At 34.1% G+C, this 23,966-nt stretch overlaps 1 protein-coding gene across 1 annotated transcript in view; it reads left to right on the top strand.

The window, feature by feature from the left end:
- The window catches only part of ROCK1 (Rho associated coiled-coil containing protein kinase 1), a 139,307-nt gene that overhangs the window by 70,372 nt on the left and 44,969 nt on the right, over positions 1-23,966 (top strand). Inside the window, exons 10-14 of the mRNA XM_045527986.1 lie at positions 6,477-6,636; positions 8,050-8,110; positions 11,568-11,656; positions 14,896-14,944; positions 23,585-23,720. Of these exons, the coding sequence (XP_045383942.1) occupies positions 6,477-6,636; positions 8,050-8,110; positions 11,568-11,656; positions 14,896-14,944; positions 23,585-23,720 (495 nt within the window). The remainder of the gene's footprint in view (positions 1-6,476; positions 6,637-8,049; positions 8,111-11,567; positions 11,657-14,895; positions 14,945-23,584; positions 23,721-23,966) is intronic.

The raw sequence follows: 23,966 nt of genomic DNA, 5'->3' as shown, positions 1-23,966 counted from the left end.
AAATATGTCAAAAATTTTAAAGGAGATTGAAGAAAATACAAAGTATATTTTGTATTGCTTTAAATTCTTTTTCAAACAAAGCTAGGTAATGCATAAATTACATAGAATAACCACACCGTAAATCACCTTGAAAAGTAGAGAGGATATATTTTCTTTAATACATTGAAAAACTGATTAATTAGGAGAGGAGGTAACAAATATTTATTGAACACCTATTGTGTGCTGAACATTTTGCTGTTTCAGGCACTGGGAAAACAGCAGTGATCAAACAAAAGTTTTCACCCTTATAATAAGAGCTCATAGTCTCAAGGAATTGGGGAGTCCATATCAATGGCATTTTATTATATTGCCATACCTCCTTGATGTAACTACTCTTATTTGTGGAAAAAACAAATGAATTACTTCATTGATTTAAATCAAACAAATTTTATTTATATTTTAAGGATTTTCTATGAGCATCCTTATGTAATTTTATTAGTATTATCATTTCTGTATCTTCTTAACATTGTTATCTGTGGTTTTATTATAGTATATTTAGATTTAGCATACTTAGAAACATTTTGATGGGTTTTCCTAATTCTAATAGTTCTGCTTTGTGATTATTGAAAAAAAATAAAAAAAATTGAAGTCTTAGAACTTATTGTTCTTTTCTTTCCCTCTTCCTACCCCTTCTTCACTTCCCACCCCTAAAATACCAAGAATTCTTTTATTCAGAACTGACCTCTCAGACCTGCTAAATTTTTAAAAATTATATAACAGTTATAATTCCTTTTAATTTTTTTGACATTCCATTTTCTTTGGCAAAATTGCTTTCTTATGCAAACAATAGTTTTTTTGGTAGTTTCACCACTTAAATGTTTCCAAGTTACAGTGGCCATTAATGTTCACCTTATGTTCCTTGGTAATATGGAAGCAGGATACAAAATAGCTTGATTTTTGACAGAATTTCTATGAGCTTCGTGTTCTTGTTCACCCTAATTTAAAGGCACAAAATATTAAGATAGTAAAATTACTTCTTCACTCATTTGAGATAAAATTGAAGGAGTGACATGAGTAAGATTAAAGATAGCAGACAAAAGAAATGAAAAGACCCAAATAACTTATTACAGGTCATAACTGTGAGCAAACGGCTATGTCAGGATTCATATCTAAGTCTGTTTTGACTCCAAAGCCTTTGATCTTTGGAATACTGTGTACTGTTTAAAGATTTTCACCTGTTCAATATTATACAGATCAGAAATGTAAGGAATTGACTCTTGTTGGCAGTTAAATTTGGGAGGGAAAGAAAATTATGACATTTATTACATATTTATTGCATATTTACTACATTATTAGTAATATTGTGTTTAATGTAGTGACTTGCAAAACACTTTGCCATTTATTATCTCATTTGAAGTAAGATATTGGCATTACTTAATCCACCTATTGCTTGTGGGCAAGATGCTAACAGTGATAACACTTCTGTCAGCTCATACAGTTTTCAGTTAATTATAATTAAAAACAAAACTCAGGCCGGGCACAGTGGCTCACGCCTGTAATCCTAGCACTCTGGGAGGCCGAGGTGGGAGGCTCACTCGAGGTCAGGAGTTCGAGACCAGCTTGAGCAAGAGCGAGACCCCTGTCTCTGCTAAAAATAGAAAGAAATGATCTGGACAACTAAAAATATATAGCAAAAAAAATTAGCCTGGCATGGTGGCATATGCCTGTAGTCCCAGCTACTCGGGAAGCTGAGGCAGAAAGATTGCTTAAGCCCAGGAGTTTGAGGTTGCTGTGAGCTAGGCTGACGCCATGACACTCTAGCCTGGGTGACAGAGTGAGACTGTCTCAAAAAAATAAACAAACAAACAAAAAAACAAAACTCATTTGTCTGAATACACATATACATTTTTCTGGGTTCTGTAGCTTAATCAACTGCTACCCTCTCTTTTTAAATTTTACATTCATACGGGAGAGATTATCAATGTGAGCTTTATGAATAAAGAATTTAGGGCTCAGTCTGGCATGTTGGTGCACGCCTGTAGTCCCAGCTACTCAGGAGGCTGAGGCAAGAGAATTACTGGAGCCTAGGAGTTTGAGGTTGCAGTGAGCTATGATGATGCCACTACACTCTAGCCTGGGCAACAGAGCAAGACCCTGTCTCAAAAATAAGATAAAATAAAATAAAATAAAAAAATAATTTAGGCCTAGCAAGTTTCAGGATGCTTTAACTTAGGAGTTTAGACTTTTTCATCATTATAATGGATTCTTTTTTTTTTTTAAATAAACTTAAAAATATGATCTCTTTGTTGTGGTAAATAAAGTATGCATAACGTAAAATTTCCATTTTAAACTTACAATTCCATGGCATTAAGTATATTCACGTTGTTTCACAACCATTACCACTACTATATGCCTAACTTTTTCGTCATCCCTAACTTAAACACTTTTTTTAAGTGATAACATGAAATAATAACTCTTCATTCCCCTCTCCCCCTGGCCCTCACCAACCACTATTTTGCTTTTCATCTCTATGAATTTGACTACTCAGGGTATCTCATTTAAGTAGAGCACTATCATATTTGTCTTTTTTGCAACTGGTTTATATCACCTAGTGTAATGTATTCAAGGTTCATTCATGTTGTAGCATGTATCATAATTTCACTCCTTTCTAAGTCTGAATATTATTCGATTGTGTGTATATACATATTTTTATTTATCCATTTATCCATTGCTAGACACTTAGCTCTATCTTTTAGCTATTGTGAATAATGCTTCTATGAACATTACTGTGCAAATATCTGCTTTCCAAATTATATTATGGATATTTATATCCATATGAATATTATATAGGCATAGTTCCATAAATATCCTTATTTTCCATTCATTTGAGTATATACCTAGAAGTGGAATTGTTGAATCATGTGATTATTCTATGTTTAATTTTTTGGAAGAGACACCATACTGTTATCCAGAGTGGCTGCACCATTTTATATTCCCACCAGCAATGCACATGAATCCAATTTCTCCAAATCTTCTCCCAAGACTTGTTCTTTTCTGTGTTTTTTCTTTTTTTTATATATATTAGCCATCCTAATGGATGTGAAGTTGATTTGCATTTCCTTAATGACTGGGGATGCCAAACATCTTTTTGTGTGCTTATTGGCCATATGTATGTCTTTTGAGAAATTTCTATTCAAGTCCTTTGACCATTTTTGAATTGGATTGTTTGGGTTTTTTGTTGTTGAGTTGTAGGCTTTCCTTATATATTCTGGTATTAATCTCCTATCAGATTTATGGTTTGCAAATATTTTCTTCCATTTTTTGGCTTATCTTTTCACTCTGTTAATAGTATTTTGATGCACAAAAGTTTTTAATTTTGATGAAGTACAGTTTATTTTTTCTTTTGTTGCCTGTGCTTTTGGTGTCATAGTCAAGAAATCATTGGCAAATCTATTGTCATGAAGCTTTTCCCCTATGTTTTCTTTCTTTCTTTCTTTCTTTTTTTTAAAGAATATTACAGGGGTACAAACACTTTGGTTACATATATTGCCTTTGTACCACCTGAGTCAGAGCTATAAGCGTGCCCAACCCCCAGACATCACATACCACACCCATTAGATATGAAATTACCCATTTTGCCCTCCCACCTGCCCAATACCCTATGAATGTTACTTCTATATATGCACACAAGTGTTGATCAATTAGTACCAATTTAATGGTGAGTACATGTGGTGTTTGTTTTTCCATTCTTGTGAATACTTCACTTAGAAGAATGGGCTCCAGCTCCATCCAAGATAATATAAGAGGTATTAGTTCCATCATTTTTTATGGCTGAGTAGTACTCCATGGTATACATATACCACATTTTATTAATCCACTCATGAATTGATGGACACTTGGGTTGTTTCCACATCTTTGCAGTTGTGAATTGTGTGGCTATGGACATTCAAGTGCAGATGTCTTTATTATAGAAGGTGTTTTTTTCCTTTGGGTAAATACCCAGTGGTGGGATTGCTGGATCAAATGATAGTTCTACTTTTAGTTCTTTGAGGTATCTCCGTATTACTTTCCATAGAAGTTGTACTAGTTTGCAGTCCCACCAGCAGTGTATGGGTGTTACCTATCTCTCCGCATCCTTGCCAACATTTGTTTTGGGACTTTTTGATGAAAGCCATTCTCACTGGAGTTAAGTGATATCTCATTGTGGTTTTGATCTGCATTTCCCTGATGATTAGAGATGTTGAGCATTTTTCATATGTTTCTTGGCCTTTTCCCATATGTTTTTTTCTAAGAATTTTATAGATTTAGCTATTATATTTATTTAGGTCTTTGACCCATTGTGAGTTAATTTTTGTATGTGGTATATAGTAGGGGTCCAATTTCATTCTTTTGTATGTGGATATCCAGTTTTCTGAGCACCATGTGTTGAAAAGACTGTCCTTTCCCCCATTGAATGGTGTTGGCTCCTTGTGTTGAAAATCATTTGACCATATATGTGAGAGTTTATTTCTGGGCTCTCTGTTGATATATATATGTTTGTCCTTATGCCGGTACCACACTATTATGATAACTGTAGCTTTGTAGTAAGTTTTGAAATCAACAAATGTTGAGTCTTCCAACAAACGTTTTTTTCAAAATCGTTTGAGTATTTGGGATCCCTTGAGATTCCATAAAGACATTTCTCTTAAAATTTATTTTAGATGTACTCCTTGTAACACATTCAAGCTCCGAAAAGAAGATATTAGTAGTATTAGTATCATATTGTATTTTCTCCTGTATTATGAATATTTAAGCATTCTCACATATTATTAAGGATTTATAAGACTTTTTCTGCATCAAGATTATAATTCTTGAAGATGCTATGTCCATGTTTTTTATCCCTGCCCTTTTTTCCTAACAACTGTATCATAAATGCCTCACTGAATTGATCCCTAATCACTTGATTTTGGAGGTAGCTAGTCTGAAAATATAATTCAAAATCCTTTGCTCCTTGTGGCTTAATCTTATGGAGATGTTGAATGTTGAAGTGGGGCAGGGAGGAGTATTGATCATTCTAAGTGAGTAAAGTATTTCAGTACCAAATTACTATATCCAGGAAACTAAGAAGTAACCTTGATTTCTGGCTTGCTGTAGAGCAGATTAACAAACAAAAAAACCATAGGCAGTCCCCAGCTTATGGGTGACCCAACTTAACGACATTCTGTACTTACAATACAGGTTCCCAAGGCTCCCCATAAGGATGATAAATAATTAAATTAATAATTTGGAAACTAGTTTCTTCCACGCATGTGACCAAACCTGCATGGTATAAGTGTTTCGTTGGCACAGCATCTTTATGCTAGCAGCTAGTCTCATTGTTTATATGGTCACTTACGTGCAGCATCACTTTTGTCTTAACTTTTTAATTTGATTTTGTGAGTTGGTGTTTACCCTTTACTCTTATGACCATGACTCCAGAGCGAAAGTCCACTGTAAATCTAGGTGAGTGATTACAATGGAAACAAAAGTAGAAATAATTAAGCATTCAGAGAAAGGCCAGATGCCATCATTCATTGAGAAAGCATTAGCCTTCAGTAGCTGGAGTATCAGAGCAGTTGTAATAGATAAAGTGAAATAATGGAACATGTGAAAGGCAGTGCTCCAATGAAAGCATCAGTTATTAACTAAGCAGCATAATGGATTAATTACTGAAATGGAAAGGTTATTATTGGTTAGAAGATGAAAATATAACATTCTTACTAGCCTAGCATTGATGTAACATTGAGTGTTAACCTTTAATATTCTTTTTTTAAGTTTTTCCTATCTCCTGTCTAAAATTTTTGTATGAGTTTGTTTTTATGTTCTGTTTGTTCAAACTAAAGGAAGAATACAATAGTTTTTGTAACTTACTATTACAGTACAGGGGTATTATTATTACTATAGTATTATACCATATTATTCTTACTATATGAACCATTATAGTATTGTTATTATTGTCATTGCCATATATACACTGTTCATCAGGTTACATATAAATTAGTTACATATAAATCTGACCTAAAGATGTTCTCAGAAACATGTCTGCTTGGCAACCTGGGGACTGCCTTTATACTGTTAATATATTTGAAACTAACCAACTTTTTTAAAGTATAGTTTGTTATGGTGTAGTTTCTGAAAAGTCATTTTCTGTAGTCCCAAATGCTTTTGTTTATTTTATACTTTTGTGCATTCTAAAACAAACCTTAATAATACTTGATCTGTAATATACAAGTTAAACTTGAGGTATAGATAATTGTAGGTGATTTTAAAGATAATTGTTTTCTGGAGTTACATAATGATCAATATCAATCAAGTTTTAATCCTAGTAAAGCTTAGTGTAATAGGATTCAACCCCTGTGGAATTTGTGGTTTGCAAGCTATTTGTAAGAGAGAAGCCATCAGTAGTTGGTATGGAATTTTTGCTTCATTTTATTTGTATATTGAATTTGAAATGAATCTAGTTTTGTTTCTGTTTTTAGCTGTAGCACCAGTTGTACCTGATTTAAGTAGTGACATTGATACTAGTAATTTTGATGACTTGGAAGAAGATAAAGGAGATGAAGAAACATTCCCTATTCCTAAAGCTTTTGTTGGCAATCAGCTACCATTTGTAGGATTTACATATTATAGCAATCGTAGGTAAGTATGCTAAATGGTGATTTTAGGAGTAGGTGCCGATTTTGTTGGATTCATATTATTTTCTTAGAGATATCTAAAAATCGTTTAAAAGTAGGTTTAATGGCATATAAAGATATATCTTATGGCAATGCCATTTTTCAGTGATGTGTGATATTTCTAGTATTTCATATTTCATTTTTTTCAGATTCACCCATGTTCAGGTTATTGTTTTTCAAAAATTCTTTGCTAAATTATATACTATATATCCTCAAGTTATAACAATTAATAGCTCAAAAGATGCTATTAATATTGATACTTCAGTTAATATTGTTATCTAAAGAGTTACAGTTTATAATACATTTTGGAACAACATATAAACTTTGGTAGCACTATATCATCATTATATTTATGCCATCAAAGTCCTATAATTTTTAGCTCTTGAAGAATTAAATGATTCCTCCCAAAACCCATTTAATGAATTCACCATGTGTTATAAAATGTAATGTTACCTATACTGTGACATTGAACAAATAAATTTAACCTTTTATGCCTCCATTTCTTCACAACTAGGAATGGGGATGATGATAATAATAATACTTGCCTCATAGGGTTATTGTGAAATTAAGTAAATCAAAACACAGTAAAGCACTTAGAACAGTGCTTTGCATGGAGTAAGCACTCAGTGTTAGCTATTGTTACCTTTATGAGGTAATGTTAGGTTTAGTCTTTTCAAATGTACTTGAGATGTGTTAAACATTTAACTATTTTAGTGTGCTGAGCATTCATTCATTCAAGAGATATATTTGATAACTTACTGTTTGTCGGGTATATACTAAGCACCAAGGTGCATGGAGAAGGATGAATAAGATATAGTACCTTCTCTTGAGATGCTCACATCCTAGTGAGGAAATGGATAAGTTATGCAATATAGGTTGGTAAGTATTACATAGTAGAAATCTAAAGAAATTGCTAGACCGATATACAGTGAATGATATGGCAACACTTATTGGATGTGTAAATCTACTTATTATTTTTGAATTACCTCAAAAATATGTACTTCTAATCAAACTATACTCCATTGAAGTGGTATTAGATAATTAATTTGCTGGAGTATTATTAAATTTGAGGTTATTGTAGCTAATGTTGAAACTATTTGTGGCTTTTATTTATCCTATTTGATGTGAATATTCATATGTTTTGCTGTGGGAATACTAAGTAGTGTGATTATAGGCAGCTGCTTCAAACCTAACTGAGGGTTTCATTTAAACCTCTGAATTATGTTTCTAAAATAATTATGAACCTGTATTTAATTTTTAACAAATAGAGCTACTATAATACTGAACGTATAATAGGCATGTAATATTTGTTATTGGTTATTATTGATAATTAAAGAGTTTTTTGATTGTTTTCTTTTTAAACTTTTCTTTGCTCTAGATACTTACCTTCAGCAAATCCTAATGATAACAGAACTAGTTCCAATGTGGATAAAAGTTTGGTAGGTGTTTTCTTAGTTTTTTAAAAATCGTTTTGTAGATAATGTATTTGTATACATGATATTGAGTAAACTTATGTAATGCTTGTGAAAGTGTAGACAATGAACTTAGATTTTTATGGCACTTTTATATACTGTCTCCTCTTCGGTCTGATTTTTTGCTTGAATATCAAATGGAATAGTATATGTGGAGGCAGTTGGTAAACTAAATTGCTGTACAGATTGACAGTGGTCGTCTTTTTAATCTTTGTAATTAGGAATATATGGTAAATCAATGTATCATTAAGAGTCTTAACAGGAAAACAGATAACATTTAAAAGATTTAAATGAAAAGAGTTCTGTGTGTTTGGTAAAGTATATATAACATGAAATTTACCATTTTAATCATTTTTAAGTGTACAGTTCAGTGCCCTCAAACACCTTCACATAGTTATACAGCCATCACTGACATCCATCTCTAGAACTTTTTCATTATCTCACACTAAAAATCTGTGCCCATTAAACAACAGCTCCTCATTTCACCACCATCCCTGCCAAGGTCCTGGTAGCCACTATTCTATTTCACTTTTTGTCTCAATGAATTTGACTATTCTAGGCACCTCATATAAATGGAATCATATAATGTTTGTCCCTATGTGGTTGGCTTATTTCATTTAGCATGTCTTCAAGGTTCATCCATGTTACAATATGTGTGAGAATTTCATTTCTTTTTAAGGGTGAATAATACTTCATTGGACATACATACCACAATTTGTTTATGCATTTGTTAAATGAAAAGAGTTTAATAAGGAGATGATTAGCATATTGTAAACATCAGTAAAGGGGAACAATAAAGGGTGCTAAAGCACCCATTGATTTAACAACAGTAGGAAGCCACTGCCCCTATACTGAAGGGGCAAGGAGGGAAAATCTTGTAGCTCAGAGAAGGCCTGGCATCATAGAAAAGGAACATAGGACATAGAACATTTCCAGAACCACAGTAGAGGCAGTTTGGTGCAGTGGTGAAGGGAACGCTGCCAGAACCACAGTAAAGCAAGCAGGGTGTGGGGAGAGTGAATATTTCTTTTCTCTACCTTCCGATTTCCTGTTGTCATCTCCTGTGGACCGGAACCAACCTTAAAATCATAGGGCAACAGAGCCCAGGTAATGCAGTCTGTAGGTTTTAAGGCAAAGAACAGAGGGTGGATCTCCAAGGCTGGAAGGGAGTGGGGAAATGGATAATAAGCATTACAGTGAGCATCATCTAATTTGTCCACTGAGAAGTAAATTACTCTAGGAAATAAATTTTAGTTGTGAGTTCTTTCTGTTGTTTATATAGCTCATGTTCTTGAGACGAAAAAAAAATCTTACTTGCTAACGTTTGAGAGGATCCTTTGGGTTAACCAGGACTTGACTTTTTTTTTTTTTTTTTTTTGAGACAAAGTCTCATTCTCTTGCCTACACTAGAGTACAGTGGCGTCAGCCTAGCTCACAGCAACCTCAAACTCCTGGGCTCAAGTGATCCTCCTGCCTTAGCCTCCCGGGTAGCTGGGACTACAGGCACACGCCACCATGCCCGGCTAATTTTTTCTATTTTTAGTTGTTTGGCTAATTTCTTTCTATTTTTAGTAGAGATGGGGTCTTGCTCTTGCTCAGGCTGGTCTCGAACTCCTGAGCTCAAGCAATCCTCCTGCCTCGGCCTCCCAGAGTGCTAGGATTACAGGCATGAGCCACCGCACCTGGCCTAACCAGGACTTTTCTGAAAAATATCAGGAATAATTATCTGTCCATTCTTAGAGGATTCTTTGAACTGTTTGTGTGCTAATAGACTACATATTTTTAACAGAGGAGAGGAGGAGGTAGCAACCATTTTTTAAAAGCTAATATAATTCCTTTCTTTCTCCTTGATATATTTACCATTAAATGTAAGAGAACATGTGATGGAAAGGAAAAGTGAGAAAAGAGGGAAAGAGCTATGTTGAGTACCTTTTAGCTGTTATGGTCATCTTTCTCTTTTAAATTTTCATCCCAGTGGAGTTGTTTGGCAAGTTACATAGCTAAAAAAGGCTCAGAAATCTTTAAAAGTAAAGCATCTTTGACCTATGGAAGGTAACAGCTCTCACTGTATTAATTGTCTGTAGGATTAGAGGTGTATTAGGACTTTAAAAATATTCAAAAAATTTGTGTTTTCTTTGGACTGATTTTGTTCAGTGGTGATTGACATAAGTTTCTGTCACTGTCAGCTACATTTTATCTTTGCTCTGATAAGATCACGGGAGGATAAATACTATTTATTTATATTTAGTATTATGTATAGTATTTATATTTACATAGAATTAAGTACAAAAATCACCTAATTTAATTTTCAACTCTTCCTTGAAAACCTTTCAGCAAAGATGCTAATAACAACTTTACAATTGCCAAATACAATGAATAATTGTCAGTCCATATCTTATTTTCCTTCTTTGCTGATTACTTCTTCTTCTTTGGAACTTTAAGCTGTTATAACTCTTCTATGTTCCCATTATTTCCTTTCTTTTTTCCTTTCTTCCTTTAGAAATTTTATTTATTTTTTTTCAGTCCTCTTTGCAGGATCTTTTTCTGCTCATTGTTTCCCAAAGTTCTGCCTTATATCAGATCCATATTCTCTCTTGCCTGAACTGTTTCAATAGCTTTTTAATTGGTTGCTTTTCCTAGAATTTCACTGTTCTCTAATCTAGTCACATTATTATTATTGGAGTGATGTTTCTGAGATGCCAATATTGTATCATTTCCCTGTTTAAAATGCTTACAGTTTAAAGTCCCTAACTCCTATTTTTGCCTACAAGGATTATGGTTTCACTTACTTTTTTAGGTTTAATGTGAATTGTTTTCCCTATTATATTCTATACTCTGCTGTAGTACTTGATTTTTTCCCATTTCCCAATATATTATGTTAATATTTTCTTCTATCTCTCTACTTTTGGACTCGTTCATTCTAGCTAAAATGTCTTCCTTCTACCTCCTTCTCTGCTTGGTAAATTTATCTTATCTTGTAGGTCTCACCTCAAGCATTTATATATTCTTGGCAGAATTAAAAGTGACCCCTTCTGTCCTTCAGAACACCCCATATAATTTTATTATCATTTATCACATTATATTCTAATATTTTGTGTATATGTCTTTGGGACATTATAGGTTCTTTTCACCCTCCCATTTCCCTTTCCCCCCTCTGTTTAACTGTTTGCTTCGTGAGAACAGGGACAAAATCTTTTTCATTTTTTATTGCTAGTGCTTAGCCCAGTCCCTGATGTATTAGTAGATGTTCAGAAAATGCTTATTCAATCAATAATTAAAATTTTCAAATAGAAAAGAAAAGGGTAAGGTTAAACTAAATAATTATTTTCCAAAAAGGTATAGATGGTAACATAAATTTGCTATTTTTAATTTCTCTGCAAATATTCTTAGTAGAATGAGTTGTTTTTTTTTTTTTTAATTAAAGCAGGAAAGTTTGCAAAAAACAATCTACAAGCTGGAAGAACAGCTACATAATGAAATGCAGTTAAAAGATGAAATGGAACAGAAGTGCAGGTGAGACTATAATTACATGTTTTTCGTATTAAAAGTTATATATAGCAAATACTTATTTTAAAGCTTATACTCTGCAAACACTTGAAAGTAGATGGAAGATGAGGACATAAAGGTTACTACCAATGTACATTCATGAAGAGTATCTTGGCTAGAGTTGACAAGTAATATTTATGTTGTTATTAATCATAGACAGATTTTCCTCAGAATATTTAAAGTACATTTGCTCTTGGCAGTCATTATTCTTAAAAAAAAAAAAACAACTATAGCACTAATTCACTTAGTTGCCTGATTCATTGCTTTTTCTCTCCTCATTTAATTATGTAACTGAAAAGGCAAATTCTTTCACATTAAATAAGGTGCTTTCTGAAATGTAAAATGTTGTCGAAAATTAAAATTTGCTAAATTTTTGTTGCAGCCATTCTAATTTCCACTGTGACTTTCTAGAGCAATAACTCACAGTAGTTTTCTTATGGGTCTAATTCCAATAACAGCATACTTATTTATGAAATATAAGGTAATCAAGATTATTTTAAATAATCTAGCATAATGATAAACAATTAATTTTTATAATTATATTCTTAGTGAACAGAATTGAATAATTGAAATGCAAAGGTAACACAGAGATTAAGTATTGAACAAATAGAACTGGGAAAACTGGTTATTTTGTGACTAGGGCAGGTCGAGAGGGTGGTCGGAAACAAATAAAATTCTCACTTTAGGCCGGGCGCGGTGGCTCACGCCTGTAATCCTAGCTCTGGGAGGCCGAGGCGGGTGGATCGCTCGAGGTCAGGAGTTCGAGACCAGCCTGAGCAAGAGTGAGACCCCGTCTCTACTAAAAATAGAAAGAAATTATCTGGCCAACTAAAAATATATATACAAAAAAATTAGCCGGGCATGGTGGCTCATGCCTGTAGTCCCAGCTACTAGGGAGGCTGAGGCAGTAGGATCGCTTAAGCCCAGGAGTCTGAGGTTGCTGTGAGCTAGGCTGATGCCACGGCACTCACTCTAGCCCGGGCAACAAAGTGAGACTCTGTCTCAAAAAAAAAAAAAAAAAAAAAAAAAATTCTCACTTTATACTATTACTGATAGATTATATAGTTAAGTGTATAATACGAACTTAAAAAAACTTGAATATAAGCAAATAATTAACTTATTCTAGGATTTGGAAGGAATTTCTAAGTATAAAATACAGAAATAAAGGGAGGAACTGAGTAGAGACTATTATATAAATATTGAAAAGTTTCTACATCTAAAAAGTATTTTAAACAAAATTAAAAGGCAGATGACAAACTAGTGGTATGGTGGTGATGGGGATCAATTTGAGGAAGAAATAAGAATTGCTAAAGTGGCTATTAATCATATGAAAATATATAACCTGAAGGAAATAAAATGAGATGAGACTTTTTAAAATTGTATATTGAATTGGTGAATTGTGTTTTTAAATAAAAAATTTAGTGCTAGGGATTGTGGAGTGTTATTTAATTTGTTTGCATTTATTTTCTTGTGAAAGTTCAAATGTTTGACGCATTCTTTTTAAATGTATATCTCACGTATGCACTAGAACTTACTTTGGATGCTTTATTCCATGAAAATTGAGCTCTCTGTTTTTTAAAATTTGGCTTTCCTTGTCCTACCTGTAGCCTCTTCCTCAAGCAAGAGCTGGAAGAATTTGGTTGGAATAAGTGGGCAGGCTAAAAACAAATTTTTGTGTAGAAGTTCATCACCACCACCACCACCACATACAGATTGAGTTAGGACTGATTCTAGTCTAATTCTTTGTATTCAAATCATTTTAGGTACATTCATTTATTCAACAAAAATTTCAGTTAATGTGTCAGATAATATTCTTGCCAGCAATATAGTACAAAATGAAACATAGCCCCTATCCACATGGACCTTGTAATTTGGTGAGAAAGACAAATAAGTAATCGTCATTAAGTGTGGTATGTATTAAGCTGGAGAGAAGAATAAAATGATACAGGAATATATCAGGAGATGCCTATACTACATTGTCAGAGATCAGAAAAAGCTAGAACCAGGAAGGTCAATGAGAATTATTACGGGAAGAGTAGGAGGAAGTGTTAGGGTCCTGGGAGTGGGTATCTGTGAAAGCCTTGAGGTAAGAGCTTGACTGGCCAGTAATATGCAAGGGAAAGAAAAGCCCACATTGTGGCTGGGAAGGTCACAGAGTCTAGATCTTGGAGGACTTTTTTGGGCAAGCTAAGAAATTATCAAAATATGCTGTTTAAAAAGAACTTCCTGGTAAATTAATAGCACTTGGCAGTTGTTCAGCTAAATAGAGGTGAAGGAGGAAGATGAGTCAAGGATGTTTCCTAGGTGATGTCATTTACTAGAGAAGAAGCATATTTGTCTTGGGGGTAGGATTGTGGAGCAGAGGGAGTAAGTTCATTTCTGGAGATGCTGAATGAAGTATTTGATGAGATGTCCATGTGAAGACTTTGCATATATATGGTTGGGGCTCAGAATTATGTTTTGGGCCAAAGAAAAACAAATTGTAATGGAGATAATACACTTTTAGTTCATCTCAAATTTTTGCCCAGGTTGCCAAATGGTACATTTACTGATTTGATGTATGCCACCTTTCCCTTCACTTACTTAAGGTTAAATGGCTAATTTTTGTGTTGTAGCAAGTATTGCATGAGGAAGTTTAGGGATCCTTAACTTGAGACCCCTAAACTCCCCCAAAGGGTCTACAGATAGAATTTAAGGTCCTTATACTTGAATGAGAAAAAGTAAATATTTTCTCTAACTTATAACTGAAATTTAGCATTTCCTTCAATTCTGAGCATAGGCAGCAACCCATAATTAATAACAATTGTTATGAGTTTTTTATTACCAGTAGAAATTACAGATATTTTCTTATATTACAGTTGTTAGTTATCTCTCTCATTTATGCTCATCACTACTTTGAAATTACTGCCACTAGATCTTGTGATTTAATATATTAATAAAAAAATTTACTGAATCATACATATTTTTAAAAGTTTATTACTGTATCTCAATATAATTGGCTTCTTTTAATCATATGTATCTTTTTATGTTTTTAAAAATAGTATCTGAAAAGAGGCCATAGGTTTCACCAGACTGCCAAAGAGCTCCATGGCACACAAAAAGGTTAATAAACAGTGGTTAAATGAAAAAGTAAGGAATGTAAGTGTTCATCTCTGGGCAATAGGAAATAAACGTATTTCTAATCTATCTTACTTTTGTTTTTACAGAACTTCAAACATAAAACTAGACAAGATAATGAAAGAATTGGATGAAGAGGTACTTTTTGTTTCCTAATCAGAAGTTTTCCCTTTTGAGATTTTCCCCCTTTCCAATTATTTTATTTCCTGAGAAAATTGCATTTGAACTCTATATGTTGAAACACAAAACAGAACCAGCGAATTATGATGAAAGCCTCACATTGGAGCTGCAGGTTCAGGTGTTGCAGATTAGCTTATACTTTAGTTTCCTTTGTATAATTTTATTCTACAACCATGTTCAAATCTTAGTACATAATCTTCAGTTCAGTGGTTCTTGATAGTTGAAAAGTGAAAAAGAAACAAGAGAAGCAAGAGATCAGAAACTGAATCTGGGACTATATCGGAAAGAGCTGACAGACAAATAGGGAAGGGGGGAAATACAATTTAAAATATTTTAAAAGGACTGACACTGACATAATCTCATGATCAAATGGAAAACATACTGATTTTAGAACTATTCATATGTTCTATGGTTACTTAACACATTTTTTTTTTTTTTTTTTGAGACAGAGTCTCACTCTGTTGCCCAGGCTAGAGTGCCGTGGCGTCAGCCTAGCTCACAGCAACCTCAAACTCTTGGGCTCAGGCAATCCTTCTGCCTCAGCTTCCTGAGTAGCTGGGACTACAGGCATGTGCCACCATGCCCGGCTAACTTTTTCTATATATTTTCAGTTGTCCAGCTAATTTCTTTCTATTTTTAGTAGAGACGGGGTCTCGCTCTTGCTCAGGCTGGTCTCGAACTCCTGACCTTGAGCGATCCTCCTGCCTCGGCCTCCCAGAGTGCTAGGATTATAGATGTGAGCCACTGTGCCCGATCTTAACAAATTTTTTATTATCAGGGAAACATAGTGTAAACATTTCATGATTCATATGGATGTTTACAAACATGAAGTACATTTTCATTCCTCTTAGATAAATATCTTTCTACCATGTGTATGAAGAGTCCCGTGAAAAGAAATACACTCACTCTCTATAGTCTTCCTCTAATGTATTACTTCTTTTGTCCTTTTAGATTTAATCTCTGTGATAGTTTTTATGCTGTCTTAGTTTTTTTTTCCCCTGAAAGAATGGTACCATCAGTGGTTTGCTTTCTTTCATTTGTAGCTTTGGATATGCATATAGTCATCCATGAAGATTTAGATAGCGTTTTATCACCTTGCCATTTGTCAGTATGTACTTAACCATAGCACTATATATTTGACTCTAAGTGTTGAAGGAATTCTTTTTGCATGTCTGACACTTTTTATTTCATTTCTAAAACACAGATAAAATTCAAGTGTGCTAGATTTCATTTATTCATCTTTCCAAATTCAAATTAAAGAGAGAGATCTTAGTGATAAAATTAGAATGGTCCCACCTCTGGAAAGATAGAGTAAAAGTACTTTTCCTATTCTTCCCACTAAGTGCAGCTAAAAACCCTAGACATTAAATATAAAACAAACAGATTCTGAAAGGTGAACAAAAGAAGGCAGACCAGGCTAGGGCACTTGGGTCCTGAGAAACAACACAGAAATGAATGCTCAAGGGTTTCAGGGTTGGTTTGTTTTTTTCCCTGCATATATCCAAGATAAATGAGATATATGGGTGTTGGAGGAGGCCTGTAACCTGGAAACACCAAAAGCCCCAAGAAAAGCCACTTTCTGTAGTCTAAGGACCAAGGAAGGAAAAATGTAGCCCAATCCCACCAGCAAAAGCTGAGTGGAAAGCCTAGGCTTTCTCTTCTGCCATGCTGTAACACACCCCAACCCCCAATCAGGGTGGTGTCAGAGAAGGCCCAGTAAAGGGATTTTCATTTCCTTAGGGTAGTAACAAACATCTCCCCTCTCCCCAGACAGGATAGCAGAGGCCATGTAGGGAGTCTAGACTTCCACTTCCACCTGACAGTAATGAGGCGCCCCTCAATCTGCCTGCTGGGGTGGTGTCAGACGAGGCATAGGAAGGAGTCAGAACTTTTACCACTGAAAATACAAGCCCCCCTCCATAACACAGTATATATTGAGACCACATAAGGAGCAGTAATAAGGTACCTTCTCCCCCTCCCCCAGCCCTGGTATAATCAGTGGAGGCCTAGTGGGATACCAGAACTCCCACTTCCACCTAGCAGTAATGAGGGTCTGCTTCCCCCAACCTCAGGTGTTGAAGAGGCTAAGTGGAAAACGTGAATTTCTACCTCTACCTGGCAGAAATGAGGGAGCACCCCCTTAGTTCCACCAGAACAGTGTCAGAGGAGACCTGGTAAAATAGGATTTAAATAAGATCCAGAATATTAGATAATATGCAGAATACTCACATTTGAATAGAAGGTTACTAGGAAAATCTCAACTAGAATGAGGAAAGACAATAAACAGATACAAACACTGAGATAACACAGATGTGAGAATTATCTGACAAGTATTTAAAGGAACTATTATAAATATGTTTCAGTGAACAACTACAAGTATATTTGAGACAAGTGAAAAAATAGAAAGTCTCAGCAAAGAAATAGAAAGTTTTAGCAGAGTCGTAGATGATATAACGTAGAATCAACCAAAAATTACAATAATTAAAAAAAAAATCTCAGTGGATGGTCTCAGCAGCAGAGTGAACAATGCAGAGGAAAAAAAAATCAGAGAACTTGAAGATAGAACCATAGAAATTACCCAGTCTGAACTACAGGAAGAAAATGGTTAGAAAAAAAATGACAGTGCTTCAGGGACCTGTGGAACTATAACAATAAAGTTCTAACATTATGTCATAGGAATTGCTGAAGGAGAAAAGAAAGGGGGGTGGGAAGAAATGATGACTGAAAATTCCACAAGTTTGACAAAAGACACAAACCTCCAACAAGCTTAGTGGACCACGAAAAGAATAAACCCAAAGATATCTACACCAAGACACAGTTGTCAGACTTCTGAAAACTAATGACAAAGAAGAAATCTTAAAATACATAAATCTTAACCTTACCTGAGGGAAAGAACTTTGCAAATGACAGCAAATTTCTTATCAGAAACTATGGAGGCCAGAAGGAAGCTGCACATTTTTCAGGTGGTAAATAAACTCCAAAAATATCAATCCAGAATTCTATATTCAGTGAAAACATCCTTCCTAACTAAAAAGAAAATCATGACATTCTCAGATGAGGGAAAACTAAGAGCATGTTCTATTTCTCTAAATAGAACGAAAGTGGTAAAAGAAGGAATCTTGCATTATCAGGAAAAAAGAAGGAACACAGTAAAATATGGGTACAGACAGTACACTTTCCTTCTCTTGAATTTTTTATATTTGACAGTTGAAGCAGAATTTATAACACTGTCTGTTATGGTTCTCCATGTATGTAGAGTAAATATTTAAGACAGTTACAAACAATAGGGTAATAGGTCATAAAGAAAGGTAAGGCTTTTTACACTTTACCCAAACTGGCAAGATGCCAACACCAGTAGACTGTGATGTGCTATGTATATACATAATACCTAGAGCAGCCACTGTAAAGTAATACAGGGAGATACACTCAAAAACAGCACAGGTAGATAAAAAGGAATTCTTAAAAATGTTCAAGTAACCCACAGAAAGGCAGGAAAAAGAAAATGGAGAAACAACAGAGATCAGACCAAAAAATGGCAGATGTAACCGTAACATACCAATAATTACATTAAGTGGAAATTAAATGGAACACCAATCAAATGAGGTTGTAAAAATGGATGTTTTAAAAATACTGTACTTTATGCTGCTACAAGAAACTCTTCAAATATAATAATATAACCAAATTGCAAGTAAAAGGATGGAAAAGATAGCATATAACCAGTAATGAAAAGAATGCAGCAGTGGCAATAGTACTAATAATACCAAATAAAGTACACTTCAGAGCAAAGAAAATTACCAAGGGCAGAAAGGAACATTTGCACAATAATAAATGGGTCAATCTACCAAGAAGAAATACTAATAGTAATTCTAAATGTGTATACATCAAACAACAGAGCTACAAAATATGTGAAGCCAAAGCACAAATCTACAATTATCATTGGAGACTTTTAACACCCCTCTCTATGCAGAGAATTAGCAAACATATAGGAGAACTCAACCATTCCATCAACCAATAGAATCTATTCAACATTTATAGAACCCTCCACTTAACAACAGTAGAATACACATTCTTTTCAAGTGCTTAAGGAACAAATACCAAGATAGACCACATCCTAAACCATACAGCAAACAAATTTAAAAGCATTAAAATCATAGTGTTTTCTGACCAAAATGTAATCAAACTAGAGAATGTATAACAGAAAGATAACAAAAAATAATATGCAACATGTGGAAACCAAACAACACACTTCTGAATAATCCGTAGATAAAAGAAGTCTCAAGAGAATGAAAAAATACATTGGAATGTTAATTATGTCTCCTAAAGCTGTTATCTTAAAATGGTTATGACCTTTCATCTTTGAAAAGATTTAATCAAAATTTGTGAGGTGCAACTTATCACATCATGCTGAAAGGGAAATTTATAGCACTAAATGCTTGTTTAGAAAAGCAGAAAAATCTGAAATCAATAATTTTAAGTTTCTACCTCAAGAAACTAGAAAAATAAGAGCAAAATAAACCCAAAGCAAGCAGAAGGAAGGAAAAGTAAAGGTAAGAGCAGAGATCAATGAAATAGAAAACAGAAAAACTGTAGAGAAAATCAGTGAAACAAAAAGCTAGCTGTTTGAAACAAGATAAACAAGATTGATAAACCTCTAACAAGACTGACAAAGGAAAAAGGACACAAAGTACCAAATCAGGAATGAAACAGGGCACATCACTACAGACTCTATAGATATCAAAAGGATCATAAGGGAATATTACAAACAATTCTAAACACAATTGAGAAATTTAGATGAAATAGACTGATTCTTCAAAAAATATTAATATAACCTACCACGTCTCACACAATGTGAAATAGATCATTTCAATAGCCCCATGTGACTATTAAGGAAAGTGAATCAATAGTTGTATAACTCTTCAAAAAATGTAATCTCCACAAACAGATGGTTTCACTAGAGAATTCTATTAAGTGTAATTTTTAAGAAAAACTAACACCAAATCTGCACTATCTCTTCCAGAAAATGTAAGCAAGAAAACTCCCCTGTTCGTTTTATGAGGCCAATATTACCCTGATACCAAAATCAAAGACAGTATTACAAAGGAAACTATAGACCAGTATCTCTCATGAATATAAACACAAAAATCCTTGATGAAATGTTGACAAAATAGAATTCAGCAATATGTAAAAAGATACTGTACCCAACTGTGGTTTATTCCAGAGATGCAAGGCTCATTTAATACTTGAAAATCAGTCAGTATGATTCACCATATTAACAGGCTTAAGAAAGATCATGTCATCCTATCAATTGATGCAGAGAAGGCATTGGACAAAATTTAACATGCACGCATGGTTAAAATTCTCAGAAAGCTCAACTTGATAAAAAGTATGTACACGAAACCTACAGCTCTCTTCATACTTAACAGTGAAAGAGTGAATGCTTTCCTGTCACAAAAGAAAGATGTCCACTCTCACCACTATTCTTCAACCAGCACTAGAAGTTGTAGCCAGGACAATAAGGCAAGAGAAAGTAATAAAAAGCATACAGATTAGAAGAAATAAAACTGTCCAGATATTTTGTTCAGATGACATGATGGCTTAAGTAGAAAAATTATGTAACTGCAGTAATCAAGACTGCATGATCCTGACTGAAGGATAGACATATAGATAAATGGAACAGAATAGAAAACACAGAAATAGCTCCATCCACTTACAGTCAGTTTATTTTTGACAGAGGTGCAAAAGTAATTCAGTAGAGGAAGGACAGTCCTTCCAGCAAATGGTACTGGAGCAATTACATATCTATTGGACAAAATATGAACCTCAATATAAGTCTCACACCTTAAGCCAAAATTCAAATGGTTCATAGATTAAAATGTAAATATAAAAGTATAAAACTTTTAGAAAAAATAGGAAAATCTTTAGGACCTACAGCTTGGTAAAGAGTTCTTAGACGTGACACCATGAAATGAAGGAAAATTGAATAAATTTGACTTAATCAGAAGTAACCACAGTTACTCTGTGAAAGACCGTGTTAAGAGGAGGAAATGACAAGCTATGGGTGGGGGGGAATTTGCAAACTATGCATCTCACAAAGGACTCTTATGTAGAATACTTAAAGAACTCTCAAAGCTCAACAGTAAATAATCCAGTTTGAAAATTCACAAAAGACGTGAATGTACGTAGATTTCACCAAAAGAATATGGATGGCAAGCATGTGAAAAGATATTTATAGTATTAGCCATTTGGAAAATGCAGATTAGAACTACCATGAAATGTCACTCTATAACCATTAGAACAAGTAAAATTTAAAATTGTGTCAATACTAAAACTGTCAAAGATGTGGAAAAACTGGGTCAGTTGTACATTGCACATGGAAACATAAAATGGAGTAGACATTCTGGAAAACCATTTGGCCATTTTCTGAAAAACTAACCATGCAACCACCATGTTACTCAGCAATTGCACTCTTGGGTCTTTACCCAGAAAAATGAAAACTTATATCCTCACAAAAACCTGTATACTATCATTCGTAGCAGCTTTATTTGTAACAGGCAAAAACTGAAAACAACCAAAATGTCCTACTATAGGTGAATGGTTGAACCAATTTTGCTATATTTGTACCATGGAGTACTACTCAGCCACAAGAAGGAATGAACTATAGATACATACAACAGTTTGGATGGATTTTAAGGGCTTTATGCTGAATTTTAAAAAGCCAATCTCAAAAAAGTCATAATTGGGCCATGGGTAGTAGCTCACTCCTATAATTCCAGCACTTTGGGACATCAAGGCAGGAGGATCACTTGAGGCCAGTAGTTTGAGACTAGCCTGGGCAACATATTAATAGCAAGACCCCATCTCTACAAAAAAATAAAAAATAAAAGAATAAGAAAAATTAACCAGGCATGGTAGAGCACGACTATAGTCCCAGCTACTCAGGAAGCTGAGGCAGGAGGATCCCTTGGACACAGAAGTTTGAGGCTGCAGTGAACTATGATTGCGCTGCTGTACTCTAGCCTGGGCAACAGAGTGAGACCCTGTCTCTATTTAAAAAAAAAAAAAAAAATCTATAGAAGAGTCCCCAGATCCAGAACAAACAAATAAGTCGGTCAGTCAGTCATATTGTATGGTTCCATTTATATAACATTCTTAAAAAGACAAATTTTAGACATGGAGGACCATTGTTTGCCAGGAGTATGGGTGAGAGAACAGGGGTGAGTGGCTATAAGTAATGACTAGAAGGAAATCATTGTGGTGATGAAACAGTACTGTATCTTGATTGTAGCGGTGCTTACGTGAATCTACACAAGTGGTAAAATGACAACTTATACACACTTCATGCCAATGTCAATTTGTTGATTTTGTTAGTATACTATTATTATTAATACATATAATGTAACTATTGGAAACTCAGTGGAAGGGTACATAGGACCTCTTTGTACTATCTTTGCAACTTTTTGTGAATACACAATTATGTAAAAATTTTAAAATGAGCTAAAAGAATAAAACCTTAGGATTGGAAATACCTTGAATGATACATGCAAAATTTTTGTTTAAAGATGGGAGAGCCCAGAAAAAAACACTGTAAAAAAGGTTTTCCCAATGTAAAGTCTTAAAGATAAAAGTGAAGCATCAGAAACAAGATATGCTGGTGGTAGTAGCACAGAAACAGAAGATAAGGTTTTTTTAAGTTGTGAAAATTTGAGTATTTTAACCCTCCTCTCCGTTGTGGTTTCTTTTTCTAAAATAAATATTTCCTTGATTACTTTTTAATTCACGTTAGTGGGTAGATATTAATATATAGAACATCTTAGAAAAGATTAGCAAGTTGTTGAGACAGGGAGAGGATTGAGGGAGACAGAGGAACTGGTAAATTCACTGCACACCCAGTACCATTTGGTACCACTTGAGCTTTGCATCACTTCCTTTCATATTTTATACCTTAAATTTAGGATTGTTAATAAACCAAAGTATTGGCAATATAATGCAATATGATTGTCTTAAACTAAGAAAACAACTTTTAATTTGAAAAAGTAAGTTTCATAGGTTGTACTTTAAATTCATAGATTCAAAAGGCTCTGAAAATTCTACATAGCTAGTTCAAATAAGGAGATTCTGACTATCTCTTATAAGGCAAGCAACTTCTGTTATTAAAAAGTTGTTGGCTAGGCGTGGTGGCTCACGCCTATAATCTCAGCACTTTGGGAGGCCAAAGCTTCCTTGAAGCCAGGAGTTAGAAACCAGCGTGAGGTCCTGTCTCCACAAAAAATTTTTTTAAATTAGCTGTGCACTACTCAGGAGGCTGAGGTGGGAAGATCATTCAAGTACATGAGTAGGAGGTTGCAGTGAGCTATGACTGTACCATTACACTCCAGCCTGGGTGAAAGAGTGAGACCCCATCTCTTAAAAAAATAAAAAAAAGAAAGTTGTCATTATTAGAAGGTACTGTCTAGTTTTGCAAAAAAAATAAATAAATAAAATCCATCTTAGGTTTTTGTCTGTTTTTTTTTGTTGTTGATTTTGTTTTTAAGAACTAAGTACTCCCTTGAATAAATGACAAGAGTATTAATTGCAATGGTGTTAACATTATAATTTCAGGGAAATCAAAGAAGAAATCTAGAATCTACAGTGTCTCAAATAGAGAAGGAGAAAATGTTGCTACAGCATAGAATTAATGAGTACCAAAGAAAAGCTGAACAGGAAAATGAGAAGAGGAGAAATGTAGAAAATGAAGGTAAATTGTTACTTCTTTTGAAAAATGCTGGTATTTCTAACACTATTCTTGAGTTCTTTATTATGAGGTTTTCTTAAATGTAGTGCCCATGATATATGTATGAAGCCACAATTCTAAGACACTTTATGAGCTAAATAACCCAGATCCCAAGTTAAATTTATAACATATTAAAGTCAGTAGTAAGTAGTGTTTAACTAGAATAGGGCTTGTCATCATTGTTTGCATATTGGAATCTCCTAGGAAGCT

The sequence above is a fragment of the Lemur catta genome, chromosome 16, assembly GCF_020740605.2.
Source record: "Lemur catta isolate mLemCat1 chromosome 16, mLemCat1.pri, whole genome shotgun sequence".
Taxonomy (NCBI): domain Eukaryota; kingdom Metazoa; phylum Chordata; class Mammalia; order Primates; family Lemuridae; genus Lemur; species Lemur catta.
The sequence above is the reverse complement of the archived record's forward strand: the minus strand, read 5'-3'. Positions and strand labels throughout refer to the sequence as shown.